General features: G+C 43.0%; 1 protein-coding gene across 1 annotated transcript in view; it reads right to left on the minus strand.

Annotated features, from left to right (window-relative positions):
* GNG4 (G protein subunit gamma 4) overlaps positions 1 to 23,806 on the minus strand; it is a 102,096-nt gene that overhangs the window by 38,071 nt on the left and 40,219 nt on the right. Inside the window, exons 2-3 of the mRNA XM_064276696.1 lie at positions 10,206 to 10,304; positions 2,040 to 2,148 (exon numbers count right to left, since the gene is read on the minus strand). Coding sequence (XP_064132766.1) covers positions 2,040 to 2,138 — 99 coding nt within the window. The 5' untranslated portion in view covers positions 2,139 to 2,148; positions 10,206 to 10,304. The remainder of the gene's footprint in view (positions 1 to 2,039; positions 2,149 to 10,205; positions 10,305 to 23,806) is intronic.

Genomic DNA, 23,806 nt, shown 5'->3' on the forward strand with positions numbered 1-23,806 from the left:
AGATGGAGAGAGGCCACCATTTGGCACTCTTTCTAGAAGCTCCTTTCCTTCTGGGTCTTTAATGCCTACCTGGGAGCCTGCCTCCTGGGGACTGTGCAGGAGCTTTATGCCCCTTAAGCAATACCTCCCCACACTCCCTGCCTGCCTGCCCCTGGCAACCACTACTAAACTTTGGTTTCTGGGCATTTGCCTACCTTAGATAGTTCATGTAAGTGGGATCATATAATACTTGCCCTTTTATGTCTGCCTTACTTCACTCGGCATAATGTTTTCAAGGTTCATCCATGTCATAGCATGAATCAGGACTTCATTTCTCTTTCTGGCTGAGTAAAATTCCATTGTACGGAGACACCACACTTTTTTATTGTGGTACATGTATATGTAAGAAAACATCTGCCCCTCTAACATTCTTCGCATGTACGATTCAGTGACATTAATTAAGTTCATGTTGTTCATCACAATTATCCATTTCCAAATTTTTCCATCACCCTTAAAAGAAGCTCAGTGTTCCCTAGGCAATAAGTCCCCCTTCTTTCCCCTCTCTCTCCTGCCAGTGCCCGGTAACCACTAGGAAACTTCGAACTTTGGTCTCTATTCATTTGCCTATTCCAAATATTTACTTAAGTGGGCTTATATAATATTTGTCCTTTTGTGACTTATTTCACTCAGCACAATGTTTTCAAGGCTCATCTAAGTTATACCATGTATCAGGACTTCACTTCTCTTTATGGCTGGGGAATAGCTCGTTGTATGGGGAGATACCACATTTTGTTTATCCATTCATCTGCTGAAGGACATGTGGGCTGCTTCCACCTTTTGGCTATTGTGAATAGTGCCGCAATTGGCATACGAGTTTCCGTTTGTGACCCTGCTTTCAAGTCTTTTGGGTAAGCACCACTCACTTTTCAATCCCTGTCTGTATTATTGGGGCTCGCCCTGTTTTATAGTAGTTTTATGGGTGTTAACCTTGCTCCTTCCTCTAGCCTAGATATCAAGGACTGATGTCGAATTTGTAGTTGGTATCAGTATGTGTAAAATATAGATGCCCAAGTAGCACTGGTCCAGTTATACAAATTTATATAATACTGTATTACTTTGCTTGCGTCATACACTGTTGTGTCATTTTATGGGCATGCTTTCTGCCTCCTTGGATAGCCTGCACCCCCTAAACCCTGGGGGAAGACACTATCTTTATAGAGGTGACAGCTGGTGCCACACCACTAGCATGAGGGGTGGTCTCCACAATGGGAACCTCCAGGAAGGACTGCCAACAGATGCTTTAGCAGTTGCCCATTTCCCTATGGATTCTTTTTTGGATTCCAGATGCCTGGGAGAGACCCCCTGGTTTTGTGTCCCAGAGACCATAAGACACACTGGACTTGAGTATCCTGGTGCCAGGTTCATGACTAGGTTCCAACTCTTTCAGTCAATGGGTCCAAACTGCATCTCCATGCCATATGCATTTCCCGCCTCCTGCTTGCCTCTACGGAAGTGGCATCTTGGATAATAGGTGGCTTATCTTGCTTCAGCTCTCCCAGCATGAAGAGATCTACACTCATCAGTGAAATGAGCACAGTGAAAGGTGGCTGGCACCTTTCTTCACTTTCCCCAAAGGAACATTTGACAAACACGGTGTATGCTTCAGTGCTTCACTCCCACCAGTGCCCTTGTCACAATATCTGATGTTGTCTAATCGCCAAGTCACGGTATCAGGCAGGAACACTGCTATTGATCTAATTGTTTAACTCTCTTTCTCATCTATTGGCATGACAACAGAACTAAACAGAGCTGAGATGACCATGAGCCTATTCCTGGCAACTCCTTAAGGAAGTGGTGCACACTGTGATTCTGCATCATTTGAATCCTTGGGCACACTCAGGACTCTGAAGAAAACATTCATTTGTAAATGTTACAGCTGCCAAGCTGGGCTGGATATTCTGTTGGGTGACACATTAACTCTTGCAAGGCTGCTTTGGAATGGGAGGAATGTGCTAGGCTGAATTTTGGTCAGAGGGTGAGGCTGGCTTTGGCATGCTTACCTTCACCCTGTCCATGCAGGCTTCCATCTTCAGCTGCTCCACCGCTTTCCTGGCTTGGGAGATGCTAGTGGTGCTGTTATTAGACATGCCTTCTTTCATTCCGTTGCCCCTAGAAGCAATCAGATTTAAAGTGTTGGAAGGCTGTTTTTCCAAAGACATGGTAAGTCCAAGTTAGGGAGGATTGGGGCGCATGCGTGGCACTTGGCAGCAAATTCTCATGTGCTAAGAGAAAGCCACAACAATGGACTTGAGCATACCAAAGATCATGGAGGTGGTGCAGTACTAGGCACCATTCGTTCTGTTCTACATGAGGTCTCCACGAGTCGGATACGCCTCAAGGGCAACAAACAAAGAGAAAGGAACACTTTACTAGGTTTATGGGAGCAAGATATTTATCCTTTGGTCTGAAGAGTTAATCAGAGCTGGGAGAATCTGACGTAAGTTGATGTTAAGCCCAGGAGAGTCAGTAGAAGGCAATGGCACCAGACTTACTTTACTAGCCCCCTCCCCTCAACCATAAGTAATACTTTGACATTTGTATAGTACTTTGTTAGTAATGGAGCCCTGGAGGTGCAGTGGTTAAAAGCTTGGCTGCTAACCAAAAGGTCAGCAGTTTGAATCCACCAGCCGCTCCTTGGAAACCCTATGGAGCACTTCTGCTCTGTCCTAGAGCGTCCCCATGAGTCCGAATCGACTTGACGGCAAGGGATTTTGGTTTTGGTTGTTAGTAATAAATCATTTTCATATACATTTGATCATTCATTTCTTATAGCAGGTCATGAAGCAGGCAGAACAACATTAATGTTTGTTTTGTAAATGAAGAAAGTAGAAAAATCAGAGAAATTAAGGCAACAGCCAAACATCCCACACAAAAAATCTGTGGATTCAGAACCCAAACTCAAACCTTTGAAGCCTTGCTAAGTATTCTTTCCAATGTCTTACATGGCCTCTCTTAGCAATGGCGCTAAGCATATGTTTCTGACAAGTAAAACTGCTTTACTGTGAATTTAATTTGCTGTCATTCCAAAACGTTTACTGACTTTATGTTGGATGTTTGTTTTTAAACAATATCACACACACCCATCACAAGCACAGATCTGCTTTTCAGGATGGGGAAAAAATTCTCCTTGACCTGACATGTAATGATGCCACATGACTAAGTCCTCTGAGATGCCAATTGTCCCACAGGAAAGCAGACGCTGCAGTCCTCACTTATCCTATCTAATGAGAAACTATTTGGAGGAGGCCTAACATTACAGTCTGAGATCTGGGGATAGATTACTGTAAGCATAAGTCACAGCGGCTTCCACTGGTGCAGACTGAGGCATAAGGTGGCCTCAGCCAGGATCTTGGCCACTTTCTCTGTGGGATTTTCATGGATGAGCTCTCTGCAGCATGATGGCAATTTCATTTGTCTACAGGCAGTTTTGAAAAATAACAATTCTTGTTATAAAACATGGACAAGCATCCTAAATCAGAGTTTAACAGGTGAGTTTCTGTCTTGGCTGGGACCTTCTACTCAGCAAGAAGAGAAGGAGAACCACGAGTAGCTGGGGGTTTCGAGACTCGGGGAACACTTACGAAGAGCTGTGCTTGCACTCTGGCATAAATGTTTGGGCCCGCGGGTGTCCTGGTGTGTGTCCATGGGCCACACCTTCTGCCCGTGTGTGTGCGAGACTCTCTCCGTGTGGATGTGTGTGTTATGTGTGTCTGGTCTTTGTGTGTCCATACAAAATGCAGGGAGGAGCACAGTCTAGTTCCCAACTGTTCCCGGCCTGAAGCAAATAAAAAAGGGCCTGAAATCACTGTATGCCAATCCCGCTCATCCGCGCCCCGTTCCAGAATCCATCTCTCTGTTTCCTAGTCATTGACTTGGGGCTTTTAGGAGTTGGGGAAGTCAAAGAGAAGAGCAATGGCTGAGGGGAGGGGAGCAGAGCCTGGGATCATCAGGAACAAAGAAAGAAGGCATCAGGAAGAGCAAAGGGAGGGGGAGAGGACCTACAGCTCTGTGTGTAAGTGTGTGTTTGCGTATGAGTGTGTGTAAGGTTGTGTGTGAGTGTGTGAGTGAGGCTGTGTGTGTGAGTCTGTGACTAAGGCTGTGTATGTGAGTGTAAGGCTGTGTGTGAGTCTATGAGTGAGGCTGTGTGGGTGTGGATGTGAATGAGTGTGTACAAGAGTATGAGTTGTATAAGGCTGTATGTGAGTATGAGTAAGGCTGTGTGTATATGAGTGTGAGTGAATGTGTATACAAGAGTATAAGTGTAAGGCTGTACGTGAGTGAGGCTGTGTGAGTGTGAGTGAGTGTGCACAAGAGTATGAGTTGTGTAAGGCTGTATGTGAGTGTGAGTGAGGCTGTGTGTATGTGAGTGTGAGTGAATGTGTATACAAGAGTATAAGTGTGTGTAAGGCTGTACGTGCGTGAGGCTGTGTGTGTGTAAAGCTGTCTGTGAGTCTGTGAGTGAGGCTGTGTATATGTGGGTATATGTGTGTATGTGATTGTGAATGTACAGATAACGCTGCCAGCAGAATCAGAGCCTCATCAGATCTCCCTCCCTCCCTCTGGCCTGGGACTGGCTGTATTTATAATGTCCTGGTCCTACTCAGTTCTTTTCTCATCCTAACTCTCTTCACAAAGAAGGGCCAACTGTCAACATACTCCACTACACAAAAGGAGAACTCTGCATGCTTAATATCTGAGAAAGATCGCCCTGAGCAATATCTTCCGTTTGTGTCTGGGAGACAAAGTAAGCTGGCAGGGGGATGGTAATCTCACCTTCTGGGTGGTTCCAGCTGCAGGAACACAGGACATCTTCCTGCACTGACTCCAATCCACCCCTTGTTCTCTCTGTTCAGTTCCCCCATCTCCTCAGTTCCACCACCTGTGTCCACACCCCAAACCACTTCCGCCACCACAGTCAAGGTGCCCCTGGACGTGGTCCACCACTAGAGGGCTACCCAGTTGGGCTCCACATCATGCCACAGCCTCTGATCCTCCTCTCGCTCCCTTATTCCTTCTCTCTCGACCTCAAAGCACCAGCCCCTCCAAGCTGTCTCCTAAACAATTGGCCTCTCCTAACTTCAGTGGGTTCCATATTCAGCCTAAACGGAACGATACAGGATTGCCATCACTCTCTCCCCAAAACCTCTACTTTCCTTGTCCCTCCTTCTCTGCCTAAAACCAGACTCTTTATCAACTCAAATCCCTCCCCCTCCACTCACACTGAAGGGATGCTAAGCACTGCTGGAGAAGGCCTCCCCGAAAACCCCAAATCTCTGGGGACTGGCCCCATCAGGCATTTATAATCCAACGTTATCTGGGTCCTCAAAACTACCTGAAGATGATCCCCTCCAACCCCTGTCTCCCTGACTCTTTCAAATCTTCACCACGTCATCACCATCTCTGTCCTCTCATTCTTAGCTGATGACCTCAGCTCCCACAGTAAACAGGAAAACATTTCCCTTTTCCCCACTACCTACAGCTTCTGTGTCTACATGCACCTCTGCCTCCATTTCAGCGGAGCAGCTGTCCGTCTCCATCAGACCTGTGGGTGGCCTGCCCAATACCTGTTCCCTTACCTGCTGTCCCTGCCACTACAGGAGATGAAAACTCAGACTCTCACTTTTTTGACTCCCTTGCAGTATGATCAGAGCATGTGGCCTTGTCCTCATCAGTGCGACACAAGGAGAAGTCTGCAGGAGCTCTAAGAAAGGGTTTCTCCCTGAAAAACGTAGAACAAAATTCTAACTCACAAAAAGAGACCAAACTTACTGGTCTGACAGAGACTGGGGAAACCCTGAGAGTACGGCTCCTGGATACCGTTTTAACTCAGTACTGAAGTCACTCCTGAGGTTCACAACTTCAGCCAAACATTGGACAGGCCCATAAAATAAAACAAGACTAAATGGGCACACCAGCCCAGGGGTAGGACTAGAAGGCAGGAGGGGACAGGACAGCTGGTAATGGGGAACCTAAGGTCGAGAAGGGGAGAATATTGACACGTCGTGGGGTTGGCAACCAATGTCACAAAACAGTATGTGTATTAATTGTTTAATGAAAAACCAATTTGCTCTATAAATCTTCAACTAAAGCACACACAAAAAAGAAAGTGTGTCATGGATTGAATTGTGTTTCCCAAAAATATGTGTCAATAGGGCAGAGTGGGGTTCCTCTGAGCACTTATAGGTAAAGCTAGGCCTGCTGACCCCTGGAGCAAGAGAGCTGAGTGCCTTCCGGCTGAAGTTTAGGGGTGGCGGGGGGGTTCCTCCAGGTACTTATTGGTGGAGCTAGGGAGCTTTAGAACACTGGCAGATGTGAGCGGCGAGCCCTGAGGGTCCGAGAGGCCAAGGAATCAGGGAGCAGAAGCTGAAGAGACAGGGAACACAGGAAGCAGAGCTGTCTCAGTCTCAGAGGGTGGCGTCACCACTCAGATGAACTAGGAGAATGGGGCTGCCCAAAGCTAAGGGAGCAGAGTTGCCATTCCAGTGGGCCTGGAAGGCAGAGCTGAAGCCAAGGCTGAGGGCCCTCCACACAGAATCCAGAAAGTGTGGCCAACACTTAGTATCTGGAGGGCAGGGCCATTGTATAAATGGTCTCAGAGAACAGAGGATTATTTTCTAGCCTTTTTCGAAGGCTAAAGTAATGTGTTCTGCTGACTTGCTTGGTGCCTGTTATCCCTTCTTTCCCTCCAATTTCTCCCATTTGTAATGAAAATGTCTAGTCTGTGCCTGGTCCACTGTTGTAATTTGGAAGCAGTAACTTGTATTCTAGATTTCACAGATGAAGAAGAATTTTTGGATTTTGAACTTACAGTTAATTTAAAACTTTTGCTATGGTATGATGGGGTGAATGTGTTTTACATGTGGCAAGGACATGAATTTTTGGGGGCCAAAGAGTGGAATGTCATGGATTGAAATGTGTCCCCCCAAAATGTGTCTCAACTTGGCTAGGCCATGATTCCCAGTATTGTGTGAGTATCCACTATTTTGTTATCTGATGTGATTTTCCTATGTGTTGTAAATTCTGTCTATACGATATTAATGAGGCAGGATTAGAGGAAGTTATGTTACTGAGGCAGGACTCAATCTGTAAGATTAGGTTGTATCTTAAATCAGTCTCTTTTGAGATATAAAAGACTCCAGCAGAGAGACTTGGGGACCTCATACCACCAAGAAACAAGAGCCAGGGAAATAGCACATCTTTTGGACTCAGGGTCCCTGTGCTGAGAAGCTCCTTAACCAGGGAAGATTGATGACAAAGACCTTCCCCCAGAGCTGAGAGAGAAAGCCTTCCCCTGGAGTTGGCATCCTGAATTCAGACTTCTAGCCTCCTAGACTGTGAGAATAAATTTCTCTTTGTTAAACAATCCACTTGTGGTATATCTGTTATAGCAGCACTAGATAACTAAGACAAAGGGTATCTCCCTAGTAGAGGCAGGAGAGGAGAAACACCCCTCTTTGGCTGCCTTGATTGAATCATATCTAGAGCTATAAGAGCCACATTGACCATGTGGGGAAAGTCAAGGGACTCATGGAGAAAGGAACCCAGAGCCCTAAGATCAATGGCTAGTAGAAGGTCTACTTCTGACTCCTTGATGTTAAGGCCACAATGTTGGGTAGTCTGCCACTGGCAGTTGAAAGCATCTTCCTCTCCAAGGTTAACACTTCTACCTTCAGGGGAACCTGTCCCCTCCTCAAGAGCTCTGTCAACCTATCACCCCCTTTCTTCAGTAATGCCAGTGTCTCTGGGCTCCTTCTCCTTGGTATATAAAAATAAATTCACGTCTTTTCCATCTGACCATCTTAAAACAGAAAACCCTCCTTCTCCCCCAGTTTCCGTTTTCACTCAAGAAGGAGGTGAAGTATTAACTACTAGATTCTCATAAAGCCCCACCCTCCCCAAGTAACTAAAAGAGGGAGGTTCTAAAAACAGGGATAAAAAAAAGCTGCTTCATCTCTTCCCTGCTGCCTCTCAGCCTCTCTGATTCCATTCCCAGGATATTTGCTTTTGTTGCCATCAATGGCCCATAAGCTGTCTCATGAGCCTGTTTGTTCTCTCTCTCTCTCTCTCTCCAGCTGGAAGGTAGGTTTTTCCCAGCACACATGCTTGGAATTCAGGCTGTGACCCAGCAGACCTGGGCATCTGTATTTTACAGTCTTCCTAGATGATTCTGGCATGCATCAAAGGTTGAGAACCATGGCTGTGTGCAAATGGTTTCTACTCTACTGGTCCTCTGTATCCCCCAATTACCTTGTAAAGTAGACCTTAAAGATTCTCTAAATCAGTCCTTCTTGGATTTTAGTGTGCATAGAATCACCTGGGGAGCTTGGGAACATGCAGATTTTGATTTAGTTATGGGTTAGGGTCCAAGACTTGCATTTCTAACAAGCTCCCAGTTGCTGCTGGTCCATGGACCACACTTTGAGCAGCAACGCTCTAATCACAGGCTGTGAATATCAGAAGGGTACTCAGAGGTACAGGTCCAAACTCCATATTTGTCAGATAAGAAAACAGAGTCAAGAGGGTTGTTGTTAGTTGCCATCAAGCTGAGTCCAACTCATGTAGAACCTGTGTTTGTCAGAGTAGAACTACTCCATAGTGTTTTCTAGGCTGTGACCTTTGGGAAGCAGATCACCGAGACTTTCTTCTGAGGTGCCTCAGGGTGGGATTAAAGCACCAACATTTTGGTTTGTACCACCCAGGGAGTCCTGGGTCAGGGGAGTTAAATACCTTCCTTTCTCAGAGCTCTTCAGTGGTAGCGGAGGAAGCATTTACTGATGCTGCTCCTGGCTTGTCACCCCTCCTAAGCCTAGTGGAGCCTCTGAGGCAGAAATAAGATTTAACCCCACAGACTTGGTCCATTCTGTCTCCCAGGACAGATTCATCCCTCAAGTGATCCTAACCTTCATCTAACTTGGAGAGAGATGGCAGGGAGAGGCCACCCCCCTGAAGTGGCGAGAGTACCTGGGGAGGTAGCCTGTTGGGGAAAAGGAAATGGCTTTTGCCATCCAGAGCTAAAGACAATCTGAGTCTTTTAAAGATATGACCCATTGGTAAAGTGTCTGAGGCACTCTCTCCCCAGCAGGCCAGTTGCCTTGGAGGTTCTACTTTAATGACATCTCTGACCTTTCCAGAAGATCTAGATGCTGCATTTCTTGTGAACTGAGATCTCTCCTCTACATATATGCATGGATGTATACACCCTACCATGACTCAAAAGACAGTTTTACAAGAAGGAAAATGGATATAGGGGAAAGAGTGGAGTTGGGATGAGACTAAAAATGCACATGGGCTCCCAGTTACCAGTCGACCACACACATGGCTCTTGAGTTTTTTAGAAGACAAGGCGAAGGGAAAGCAAGCCAACTGCTCAGGAGGTGGCACCTGTTAATGTTGTGGTCAGATGGCTATTTCTCCTTGGGCACACAGAAATACACCTACATACAGACAGGTTTCACAGGGGTGTTTCTTAGGAGCTGTATCTTCTGGTGCAAAACCCACGAAAAGCAAAGTTGGGAGAGACCAATGCAAGGTGGTTCAAGCCCCAGTGCTGCTCTGACTAGGTTTGAGAAGGCACATGGGATTGAGAATATCTGAAAAATGGGTATCATCCTATAAAGATGGTTTATCTCCACTGAGCTTTGGCACCCATCGGGTGGCAGGGTGCTGTCCGCGAGCGCAGACCACTGGGCCTTAGGGACCAGCCAGCCTAGACTGAGGGTACGGGTGTTGGCCAGCCTCTCTTTGTCACGGTAAGTTGCTAAACAAGGATGCATGCCTAGATACTTCTTTTCCTCTGGAAGGAGGCACACAGCATGATTTTCTCAGCCAAGGCCCAGCAACCCACTAGAGCTGGCTCAGTAGGCCCCCTGCTCCCCCAACATGAGCATGTCCACTCATATGGGGATGATGTGAGGTAATGTCTCGCCCTGCACAGGTGTTGCGGTGGATGATTTGTAAGATTGGTTTTACAAGGGCCCTGCATCTGCTATGGAGGGCAGGAAGGGGGATATGAAGGTGACAATGACTAGAAAAGGAGTGCTGTGCACCTGGCCACATATCGGGATTGACAGCCAACTCTCATCCCAGGCCCATAGACACATGACTGGCAAAGATACCTGCTCTCCCGAGATGTCCACTCCTGGACAGGAGTAAGCCGCTTTCCTTACCTGCTAAGAGGTGGCGCCGTCTTAGGTGACAGAGGTTGGTGGAGGCAGCTACCAGTCGTCAGACAAGAGGCTGATTCAGGGCTGTACTTTGAGGCTCACCTGAAAACACAACCAAAGACAGGTCCACATGTGCAGATGGAAAGCACTACTCCTTCCGCTCTCAGGGTCCCCAATCTCCCACGCTGCCCTCTCCCACTCTCAGCAGCATTCTCTTTAAGTGTGGGGACTCTCATATCAGACCGTGGGCAAATGGCATATAAAAGGCAGAAAGAGAACCCCCCGGGGTGACATCGTGCAAACACAGCTCTCTCGGAGACTGCAGCCCAAGCCAAGGAAGTGTGGGCAGCCATCTGGAGCATCCATCAGACAGGCCTTGCCCAACTACACACCCAGGTGTCTGCTGCTTACTTCATCTTGCCCCGTAGTCTCATCATTCCCACTCCAACCAACATGCTGCCAAATGGAAATATTTTACGTGATTTTTCTTATTATAAAAATAACATTAAAATCCATTGAATTCCACTAAAAAAGGAAAACAAAAACCAAACCCATTGTCAATGAGTCAATTCTGACTCATAGTGACCCTCTAGGACAGAGTAGAACTGCCCCATAGGAGTTCCAAGGAGCACCCGGTGGATTTGAACTGCCAATCTTTTGGTTAGCAGCCAAACTCATAACTGCTGTACCACCAGGGCTCCACTGTACCACCAGGGCTCCCCTAAAAAAAAAAAAAAAAAACTAGTGCCACCCTAGGGAGATACAAATCAAAACCACCATGAGATACCACCTTACCCCCATTGGAATAGCAATAATCAAAAAAAAAGGAAAACAATAGGTATTGATGAAGTTGTGGAGAAACTGGAACCCTCATCCATTGCTGGTGGGAATGTAAAATGGTAAAGCCACTGTGGAAAACAGTTTGGTGGTTCCTCAGAAAGTTGAACACAGAACTACCATATGACCCAGTAATCCTAATTCTAGGTATATACGCAGAAGAAGTGAAGACAGGAGTGCAAACAGAAACCTGTACGCCGATGTTCATTGCCGCACTTTTCACAATAGCCAAGAGGTGTGCCTTAGACACCTAGTGCTGCTATACAGAAATACCACAAGTGGATGGCTTTAACAATGAGAAATTTATTCTCTCACAGTCTAGTAGGCTTCAAGTCCAAATTTAGGACGTCAGCTCCAGGGGGAGGCTTTTTCTCTCTGTTGGCTCTGGAGGAAGGTCCCCGTGATGCATCAATCTTCCCTTGGTTTGGGAGCATCTCAGAGCAGGAACCTCAGGTCCAAAGGACGCGCTCTGCTCCCGGCACTGCCTTCTTGGTGGTATGAGGTCCCCTGTCTCTCTGCTCACGTCTCTCTTTTATATCTCGAAGAGATTGGCTTAAGACACTATCTAATCTTGTATATTGCATCAATATAACTGCCACTAATCCATCTCATTTCATCACAGTGATAGGATTTACAACACACAGGGAAATCACATAAAATGGTGGACAAACATACAATACTGGGACTCATGGCCCAGCTAAGTTGACAGATACTTTTGGGGGACACAATTCAATCCATGACAAGGTGGAAACAACTGAAATGTTCCTCAACAGATGAATGGATAAACAAAATATGGTACATAAATACAATGGAATACTAACTCAGTCATAAAGAAAAATGAAGTTTTGATGCATGCCACAACACGGATGAACCTTGGAAATATTGTCAAGCAAAATAAGTCAGCTGCAAAAGGAAAAATGCTGTATGAAATATACTCACTTATATAAAATAAGCAAATATACAGAAACCAAAGATCATTAGTGGTTACTAGGGGTAAGAGGGAGGTGGTAAAGGGAGAGTTTTTACTTAGGGGGCACTGAGTTTATGTTAATGGTGAGAAAGGCTGCACAACCCGAGAATGTAATCAATATCCCTGAATTGTCCATATAGAAATTATTGAGATGGTGTATGTTTTGTTATGTATATTTTCAAAGCAATAAAAAAATTGAATCATACACTTCAAATAAGTGAATTTTATGGTATGTGAATCATATCTCAATAAAGCTATTATTAAAAAATAATATATGTGAATTCTGGAAAGATGGAAGTGTAAACAGACCATCGTTCTGACTGTCCCCCACAAATACAACAAGGAAATGACACTTGGCTTTGAGGGACTCTGAATTAGGGAGCAGAAGAAAGCAGTGGGAAACTGCAGACAGGCAAGAATCAATGAATCAAAAAGTCACATATGGTAGGAAAACCGCTTCTCCCACCATCCCTGCCCCTCTCCCCCAGCCACACAGACCGCCAGCTGCTGTGAACTGCAGAAGCGGCCCCAGAAAAAGATCCTGTTTCCCTAATCACCCATACTCCTCGCCTGTACAAAGAGAAAGGACCCAAGCTTCTGTTCTAAGATCAACAAGGCAGACCTTCCCGGGGTCCATTTGGAGCGTGCCAGCACCTCTACCACCTGGACACTGTAGGCTATAGGCCTACTGTGAATTGCAGGGGTGCAGTGGAATATGCTCTCATAGTCAACGCTTTATCTGCCTCCCTGAGCACCCCATAGCTCAGGCATTTGAAACCAACAAGACAGGCCTCCTGGGGAGTCAGTTTGGGTCGTCTGCTCCCCCTTCAGGTTGGCACAGAGGACTGCCAACTAAGGCTGCTGTGTACTAGGAAGCAGGCATCTTGAGTAGAGGCTACTCCCAGAGCCAACATACTATGGGGTTGGGGGAAGCCTCTGATAGCAACAAGAGAGATCTCCCTGGGGGTCTGTTTGGATGTGAAAACCCCTCTTCCACCCAGACTGTCACCTACAAGCCTGGAGGGAATTGCTAGAGAAGTCTCTAGAGTGGAGTCTGCCCCCACAGTCAGCACTCAACCTGCTTCTCTGGGCACCCCATAACACAGGCCTCTGAAATCAACAGGACAAACCTTCCCAGGGGTCAATTTGGGTTAGTCTGCCCCCACTTCTGGTTGGCACTGAGAACTACTGTCTGAGAATGCTGTGTGCTAGGAAGCAGACATCTTGAGTGGAGGCTGCATTCACAGCCAACAATCTACAAGCATGTGTGTGTGTCGGGGGGAATACTGATAACAACAAGGCAGAACTCTGGGGATCTGACTGGTGTATGACACCCCTCCCCCACCTGGTAACTGCTGGTTGCCAGGGTGTTGCAAACTGCTATAGAAGGACACCGCAGTGGAGTATGCTCCCATACTCAGCACTCTTCCACCTCCCTGTGCACCCCATAGTTCAGGCCTCTGAAACTGATAGGACAAAATTCCCTGAGGATCAACTTGGGTCTGTCTGCTTCCCCTTCCAGTCATTGCCGAGGACTGCTAACTAAGGCTGCTGTATTCTAGGAAGTGGGCATCTTGAGTGGAGGCTACACTCACAGCCAACATACTGCAGGGTGGGCTCTGATAGCAACAAGGCAGACCCACCTGGGAGTCCATTCAGAGCATGACAATCCTTCCTCTACCCAGTAAATGTTGGCTGCTGGATTGATATTAATTCCTACAGAAGGTCCCCTACAATGGAATCAGGAGAATGGTCACCTAAGAAGGGACTGCCCCCCCTCCCCGCCAACCACCACAGGGCCACTGGGACTCTGAAATCAACAAGACAGGTCTCTTGGAGGTTCTCCTGAGGAGTGCCAGACCCTCCTCTGCCTGCAACAGAGGAAAGTCTGCTTGTGCTTAACCTGAAAGCCAGCTCAGATTGAGGCAGCCCCCACAGAGCAAGGAAGGAAGCCTGGGGCTAAACCACAGGGCAGTAGTGAACCCTGAAGGGGGATCACTGGGTGTGGGTTCTTAGACTGAAAACATGGTTGTAGAAACAGAGAAGGGAAGAGAGAGAGAGAGGACTGTACCCCCTGGTGGACAGAATGACTGGTACACAATATCTTGCCTGAGTGGCGGTGCCAGCTGATGGATGGATTGATCACAGCATGTTTTCTGGTGTGTTTGGTAGAGACTGAAAGTTAAAAACTGGGATCTGGAGCTTTCAAATCCTAATTAAACCAGGGAGGGAAAAGGAGCTATTATGGAGAGGTAGAGGAAATGGTAAGCAAGGGCTGAAGGCTCTGCCTGCTCAAGAATTTTTTTGCAGAAAGCAATGTGGGCAAAACCACCAAATACTGTGGAGAACTGAGAAAGTTAATACCCTTGAAAATTCCAATGCTCCAACAAAAATTAACAAGACTTAGGAGGAACAGAAAAACAATCACTATCCAAATGAACATGACAAACAGAATGAAAGTGCATCTAGGGATGACCAAATGAAAAAAATGGAAGAATATAATACAACAATGTTAAGCATAATTAAAGACCTAAGGGAAAATATAGACAAAGAGCTTAAAGAAATAAGAAAAACAAGGCAAGAACAAAGTGAGGGTCTGTAAAAAGAGATATTGCAATTGAAAGAGACAGTAACTAAAATGAGAAACATAACAGGAAGACTTACAAACAGATTTAACCAGGCAGAAGAATCATCATATTAGAGGATGAGATAGTTAAAATTACAGGGACCAAAGAGCAACAAGAACAGAGGCTTAAGAAGGCTGAGCACCATTTAATAGAATTATGGGGCTACAACAAGAGACCTAATGTATGCATCATTGGAATTCCAGAAGGAGATGAGAGAGTGAAAGGGACAGAAAGAATATTTGAAGAAATAATGACAGAAAATTTCCCCAATCTAATGAAGAACATGAATCTACAAATCCAAGAAGCTCATAGAACCCCAAGCAGAATAAACCCAGAGATCCACACGAAGACACATCATAGCTAGGCTCTCAAAAAGCAAAGATAAAGAGAGAACCCTGAAAGCAGCAAGGGAGAAGCAAACAGTCACATACAAAGGATCCCCTACGAAACTAAGTCCCAATTCTTCCTCAGAAACACTGGAGGCCGAAGGCAATAAACCCACCCACTGCCATCGAGTTGATTCTGACTCATAGCGACCCGATATAGAATATTTAAATAGTTGAAAGGGAAAAAATCAAAAAACTGTCAACCAAGAATACTATACCCACAGAAAATATTCTTCAAGAATGAGGGTGAAATTAAAACATTCCCACATAAACAGAAGCTAAGAGAGTTCATACCCACCCAACCAGTCCTACAAAAAAATACTAATGGGAGTTCTGTAGATGGGAGGGAAAAAACACTGGAAACTGATTCAAAGCTATACATAAAAAGAAAGGTCCCTAATAAAGGGAAATGCATGGACAAGTATAACGGCTAGTAATAAAGTATTCATGCTTGGTAATTCTAATTGTGTTGTCCTTCATATTTCTTAATAACAAATACATAAAAAGCAAGGATAAAATTATCTTACAGGGCACATGTAATATAAAGACATAACTAGTGATAACAACAGAAAAAGTGGGGGAGAGGAATGGTATAGATATAGAACTTCTGGTACGCTACCGAAGTTACGTTGGTACCAATTTACCCTAGGATGTCATAAATGTGTGTGTGTGCCTGTGTTTTAATTTTCTTAGTGGTTACCATGAGTATTATATTTAGCAGCTTATATTTATGACCAAAAAACCTTTCTTTTTTTAGGTTTTTTGGTCATAAATATAAGCTGCTAAATATAATACTCATGGTAACCACTAAGAAAAGTAAAACACACACACAAAAGGAAAGAAGAGTGGAACCAAAATGGCTCACTGCAATAAACCAACAAAACACAAAAAGCAAGCAGTAGTAAAGGAGAAAGACAAAGAAGGACTTAAAAAAAAAAAAAAAAAACTTTGCTGTCAAGTCAATTCCAAACCCATAGTAACCCTACAGAACACAGCAGAACTGCGCCCTAGGGTTTCCAAGGAGTGGCTGGTAGATTTGAACTGCCAATCTTTTGGTTAACAGTTGAGCTCTTAACCACTGCACCACCAAGGCTACAAGAAGGCTTAAGACACACAAAAAACAAAAATGGGAGAAGTAAGTCACTTCTAGTCAGTAATTACAGTGAATGTAAATGGACCAAATGTTTTAGTCAAAAGAGTGGCAGAATAGATTTAAAAAAAAATGATCCAACTATATGCTGTTTACAAAAGACACATTTTAAACCCCAGGACACAAATAGGTTGCAAGTGGAAAGAATGGAAAAAAATATTCCAGACAAATAATAATCAAAAGAAAGCTAGGATGGCAATCTTCATGTCAGATAAAGCAGACTTTAAGACAAAATCTGTTAGAAGAGATAAAGATGGACGTTATACAGTGAAAAAAGGGTCAATTAATCCAGCAGATTTAACAGTCATAAATATATATGCACCCAACATTGGAGCTTCTAATTATACAAAGCAAATGCTGATAAAATCGAAGGGCAAAATAGATAGCATTATGATAATGGTTGGATACTTCAATGTACCACTTTCAATATCGGACAGAACATCTAGAAAGAAGATCAAGAAGGAAACAGAGGACTTGACTGACACTATAAACCAACTTAACAGACATATATAGAACACTCCACCCAACAACAGCACAATATACATTCTCCTGCAGTGTGGACATGGATCATTCTCCAGGATAGACCACGTTAGGTTACAAAGCAAGTCTTGATAAATTTAAAAAAGATTGAAATCATGAGAAGTATTTTCTCTGACCACAACAGAGTGAAGCTAGAAATCCAATGACAGAAAAAAATAAAAAAGGAAAATGCACAAACATGGAAATCAAACAACACACTATTAAACCACCAATAGATTAAGGAAAAATCAAGAGAGAAATCACAAATTCTTAGAGTCAAATGGAAATGAAAGCACAACATACCAAAACTTATGGAATGCAGCAAAGGCAGTGCTCAGAAGGAAACTTATAGCAATAAATACCTACATGAAAAAAGAAGAAAGATGTCAAATCAATAGCCTAACTTGACAACTCCAGGAACTAGAATAAGAAGAGCAAATTAAGCCTAAATCTACCAGAAGAAGGGAAATGACAAAAATCAGAGCATAAATAAATAAAATTGAGAACAGAAAAACAATAGAGGAAATCAATAAAACCAGAAGTTGGTTCTCTGAAAAGGTCAATATAATTGACAAACCTTTAGCTAGACTGACAAAGAAAAAAAAAGATCCAATTAACCAGAATAAGAAATGAGAAGACATTACAACTGACCAGATAAAAATAGAGAATTATGACAGAATATTATGAACTACTGTACAGCAACAAACTGTATAACCTAGACAAAATGGACAAATTCTTAAAAGCATACAATCTACCCAAACTGACTGAAGAGGAAATAGAAAGTCTCAACAGATCCATAACAAGTGAAGAGATTGAATCCGTGATCAAAAATCTTCCAGCAAAAAAAAAGTCCTGGACCAGATGTCTTCACTGAGGAATTCTACCAAACATTTAGAGAAGAACTGACACCAGTACTGTTTAAACTCCTCCAAAAGATAGAGGAGGAAGGAATACTCCGTAATTCACTCTATGAAGCAAACATAAACCTGATACTAAAACCAGACAAAGATGCAACAAGAAAAGAAAACTACAGGCCAACATCCCTCATGAATGTAGACGCAAAAATCCTCAACAAAATGCTAGCAAACAGAATCCAATAGCATATTTAAAAAGTCATATACCATGATCAAGTGCGGTTTATTCCAGGAATGCAGGAATGTTTCAACATTAGAAAATCAACCAATGGAATACACCACACATCAATCAAATAAAAGAAAAGAACCACATAATCATCTCTAGTTATGGATGCAGAAACAGCATTTGATAAAATTGAACACCTTTTGTTGATGAAAATCCTAAGACTGGAGTAAGGGAAATTCCTCAGTATGATTCAGGGAATATATAAAAAGCCAACAGTCAACATTATACTTAATGGAGAAAGACTGAGAGCTTCCCCATGAAACTGGGAACAAGACAAGGGTGCCTGTTCTTACCACTTCTATTCAATATTGTATTAGAAATCCTAGCCAGAGCAATAAGACAAAAAATAAATAAATAAAAGGTATTCAGAATGTAAAAAAAAGAAGTAAAAAATCTCTATTCGTGGATGATATGATCCTATACAGAAATTCCCAAAGAGTCCACAAGAAAACTTATAGAGCTAATAGAGGAATTTGGCAAAGTTGCTTAAAAAACAAAAATCAGTTGAGTTTCTACACAACATCAATGAGAAATCTGAAAAGGAAATTAGGGAAACAATTCCATTTACAATAGCATCTAAGAGAATAAAATTCTTAAGAATAAATCTAACCAGGGGTGTAAAGGACTTATGCAATGAAAACTATAAACACTGATGAAAGAGATTAAACTTAAATAAATGGAAAAATGTTTCATATTCATAAATTGGAAGGCTTAATATCGTTAAGATGTCAATACTACCCAAAGAAATCTACAGATTCAACACAATCCTAATCAAATTTCCAACAGCCTTCTTTATAGACATCTTCAACTTAATATGGAACAGCAAGAGGCCCTGAATAGCCAAAGCAATGTTGAAAAAAAAAAAAAACAAAGTACGAGGACTCACACTCCCTGATTTTAAAACATACTATACAGCTACAGTAATCAAAATAGCCTGGTACTGGTATAACAACAGACACATAGACCAATGGAATGGAATTGAAAGTCCAGAAATAAACCCACACATCTATGGTCAACCGATTTTTGACATGTGTTTTTTTGGTGGTGCTAAGTCTATTTGATGGGGAAAGAAGAGTCTCTTCAATAAATGGTATTGGGACAACTGGATTTCCACATGCAGAAAAATGAAACAGGATCCATGCCTCATACCATACACGAAAACAAATTCAAAATGGATTAAGGACCTAAATGTGCAAACTAAAACCATAAAATTCTTAGAAGAAAATGCAGGTGCAATGCTGTCAGTCCTAGCTTTTAACAATGGACTGTGTTAATAACAAAAGCACAAACAGCAAAAGACAAATTAATGGGACCTCATAAAAATTAAAAACTTCTGTTCATCAGAAGACTTTACCAAAAAGATGAAAAGACAAGCTACTGACTGGGAGAACACCTTTGGAAACCATATATCCAATAAGAATGTAATAACAAAAATATATATAAAACTTCAACAACAAAAAGACAAATAACACAATCAAAAAGTGGGCAAAGGACCTAAACAGACATTGCACCAAAGAGGACATTCAAATGGCCACCAGACAGATGAAAAGATGCTCAGCATCATTAGCCATCAGAGAGAAGCAAACAAAAACCACAATGAGATACCATTTCACTCCCACTAGAATGGATAAGATTTAAATAAATAAATAACAAATGTTGGCAAGGGTGTGGGGAAATTGAAAGCATTATCCATTGCTTGTGGGAGAAAGATGTGGCAGTCTGCTTCCATAAAGATTACAGACTTGGAAACCCTATAGGGCAGTTTTACTCTGTCCTATTGTCATGGACTGAATTATGTCCCTCCAAAAATCTGTATATCAACTTGATTAGGCCACGAGTGGTTGTCCTCCATTTTGTGATTGAAATTTTATGTTTAGAGGATTAGGGTGGGATTGTAACACCATCCTTACTCAAGTCACCTCCCTGATTCAATGTACAGGGAATTTCCCTGGGGTGTGGCCTGTACCACCTTTTATCTCTCAACAGATAAAAGGAGGGGAAAGCAAGCAGAGAGTTGGCGACCTCATACCACCAAGAAAACAGCACCAGGAGCAGAGTATACCTTTTGGACATGGGGTCCCTGAGCCTGAGAAGTTCCTTGACCAGGGGAAGATTGAGGACAAGGACCTTCCTCCAGAGCCAACAGAGAAAGCCTTCCCCTGGAGCCCATGCCCAGAATTTGGACTTGTAACCTAATAGACTGTGAGAAAATAAACTTCTCTTTGTTAAAGCCATCCACTTGTGGTATCTCTGTTACAGCAGCACTAGATGACAAAGACACGTACAGACTCGCTACAATTCGGAATCAACTTGATGACAAGGGTTTTTTTTTTATCCATAGCTGGTAGGAATGCAATGTGGTACAGCAGTTGTGGAAAACAGTGTGGCAGTTCCTCAAAAAACTAAAAATAGAACTACCATATTACCCAGCAATTCCACTCCTAGGTATATAATACTCAAAAGATCTGAAAGCAAAGACTCAAAAGATGACTTGTACACCAGTGTTCACTGCAGTACTATTCACAATAGCCAAAAGGTAGAAACAACCTAAATGCCCATCAACAGATGAATGGATAAACAAAATGTGGTACATACATACAAAGGTATACTACTCAGCCAGTAGGAGAAATGAAGTCTTCATACATGCTACGATATGGATGGAGCCTGAAGAAACAAACTATGCTGAGTGAAATAAGCCAATTACAAAAGGACAAATATTAGATGACCTCACATAAAAAGACAAGGAAAGGCAAATGTATAGACACCAAAGTTTGTTAGTGTTTAGCAGGGGCAGGAGAGACAGGGCAAAGAAGGCTCAACGGTGAGGGGAAAATCACCCTGATTAAGGGTTGGGCTGCATAGCCGATTATTGTAATTGCTGTTAATAACTTATATACCTGTGAAAGTTAAATTGCCAAAGTTACACAATAAATACATTTACAAAAATGATCAAAAAAAAAAAAAAAGAGTAGCTGCTGCGACTGCTTATGTACAACCAAACACCTCATGGGATTTGATTCCTTGGTTTGGAGGTTTAGGGTCATGGTTTCATGGGACATCCCAGTGAATTGGCTTAATAACATGCTTAGTGCTTCTGTCTTACCCCCTAGTTTGTTGCATAGTGCCTGGTTCTTAAAAGCTTGCAAGCAGCCATACGAGGCATGATAATTGGTCTCTATTCACCTGGAGCAACAGAGGAAGGACAGCCAGGTATAGGAGGAGGAAATAGAATGTGTGGGTAGTTGCTTCCAGCAACAACTGCCTCCTTTGCCATGAGACCAGAAGAACTGGATGGTGCCTGGCTATCATTACTGAACATTTTGATCAAAGATTCCATAGAAGAATCCTGATCAAAAAGGGGAAAATGCAGAACAGACTTTCAAATTTTCACAGGCCCCAGACTTTCTGGAGCCATGAAGGCTGGATGAATCCGTGTACTGCCCTGAGATAATCTTTTAACCTTAAACCAAAAATGTCTCCTGAAGTCTTCTTAAAACCAAACAATATTTTAGCTTAACTAGTAAAAAATGTCTGCCTGGAGCATTATGCTCTTTTAAAAGTATCTATATGGAATCAAAGTGGTAACAGCAACTCAAAAGATTACATAGGAATCTTAGTGGGCAGTAAGTTTACATTAATGAGGGAGGAACAACTGAGAAAAGGAGGGTGAGAATGGTTGCACAACTTGAAGAATGTAAGCAATGTCACTAAATGGTACATGAACAGACTGTTGAATTGGTGTATGTTTTACTCAACAACAACAAAATAAAATTTAGGAAGAAAATCAGCAACATAATCACAATGCATTAACATTTCATATATGACAAAAAATACACCTACTTCTCACTTATTGACTGCCTCGTTATCTGACAATTGACATTTAGACAAGAGTAAAAAATGTACTACCTGTTTTGCACATTAAAGACTTACATCTGGCAGTAACAAATGCTGAGGTGCGAGGTGAGAGTAATGTGGGTGGTGAGGGTTAGGGTTATATGTCATGTGTTATGTGCTATTGGCTGGGCCATGATTTGCAGTGGTTTGGCAGTTATGTAATGACGTAATTTGGCAGTTACGCAATGCTGTAATTTGGTAGTGATGTCAGGATGTAGTCATCTTCCATTCTGCTTTCTGATGTGGTCATCCCCCATTTTTGCATAATACCAATTTTCACATAAAGACCTGGTCTTTGGAACCTAACTATGTTGACTACTGAGGAGTGGGTGTGTATGCCCATCACTGAATTGTGCATGTAGAAACTGCTGAATTGGCGTATGTTCTGCTGTGTATATTCTTAACAACAACAAAAAACCAACTTATTAAAAAAATAATATATGTTCATTGTGGGAAAGTGTGAAGATGGCGAAAATTTCAGCAAAGAAAATAAAGACCAATTTTAATTCTTTTTCCCAGCAATAACTATGGTTAATATATTGATGCTTACTATTATTACACGTATTAGAAATAACCTGCTTGAACCAAAGGGCATTTAGTACAGAGATAACTAGATCAGATGAATTTAAAGGCCTCTTTCAACCCCAGATTCTCCATATAGAGCAAAATAGTGCTGTACACCTTCCTCCTTGGAGAGTTCCTCCAAAATGGCCATCTCTTGGGATATGGGTTTATTCTTCAAGGATTTTCCGAATGTCTTGCCCTACAGCAGGATCCCAATAAACTTAGGAAACAAACAAAAAAAAGCCCAACAGGAAAGGGCTAACAGGCCTGTTTGCTCCCCTGCCTAGAGTGGCATCCAAAATAGTTGTGGCTTTTAACTTCAGGGAGATGATGTTTGAAGTTGTGCTTGGTGCATTTTACGCAGCCTGATTTGCATTTTCACAAACACCACAGGCCTGCTTGTTGGAATGTGATTGTACTTCTTGTAACTTGTTGGATTTGGATGCTTCCTATCCCCACCCCCCGCCAAAAGTTTGGCTTTTATGTAGTTTTACCTTAATTTCTTTATTTTGTTTTCTCATCCATCGCTTTCAACAAATCCTGTCTGATCTATTTACTATTTCTTTTCACTTTGATAACAATGTTCCTTGTTGTGAAATGAATTCTCTTATTTGGTCTTTGCCCTTAGTTTTTGGAAAAATAACCTTAGGGGGTTTCTTAAGTAATTAAGGTATATAAACTAGTCAGAGAATTTGTTGGGCACCAGACTGGCTACGGAGCCCATGTGGGCTGACTGGTAAAAGCCCTGGAAAATGAGGGCTCAGGGAGCTTTACTGGTCCAAGAGGTGTCCCGGCTACTGAAGGGAGAGACACACTCTCTTTGGGAAAATGGGAAGCTCGGCTTCCAGGAACCCTTCCAGACCTTGCCTGTGTACCTCTTCCTGACACTGATACTCTTTTACTCCTAAGTTATATCCTTTTACTCCTGTGTTGTATCCTTTTCCCTAATAAACCACATAGCCTTAAATATATGCCATGAGCTCTGTGAGACAAATTATCAGACCCAGAAAAGATGAGAGTGCCGTGGTGGAGCAGCTGGTGCCAGAGATAATGAAGAAGTGGGAAAGTGGAGATTGAATTAATCTTCACATCTTGGGAATTGGACTCCTGGTGGTTCTTATCAGAGAATTTTGAAAACCATTTCATTCTGTCACTGATGTTCCAAATGACACAGAATTTCAATTGCTAGCTGTTCTCAGCCAGTTGTCATGGGCCCAGAGGAGTGATGACTAGAGAAGATGAAGTGGGGTGCAGCAGGTCCCCTTGCCACCCCTTTTCCACCATGAGTTCCCCTCCCCTATCATCATCTTCCAAAGGGAGAGAGAAAGGCAGATGGACAAGTCTTACAGAGAAGGCCTGCTGAGAGGTGCAAGGGCTGTTTTCTGCAAGGACAAAGCCCAAACCCTAAACGCTAGGAAGGTAACTTTAAAGTCTAGTCCCAGGAATCTTCCCTGCCCATGCTTTCATGGGGGGAGGGGAGGCAGGCAACAAAACAACTTCATAACGCCCTTCTCACC

Source organism: Loxodonta africana, chromosome 25, assembly GCF_030014295.1.
Source record: "Loxodonta africana isolate mLoxAfr1 chromosome 25, mLoxAfr1.hap2, whole genome shotgun sequence".
Lineage (NCBI taxonomy): Eukaryota > Metazoa > Chordata > Mammalia > Proboscidea > Elephantidae > Loxodonta > Loxodonta africana.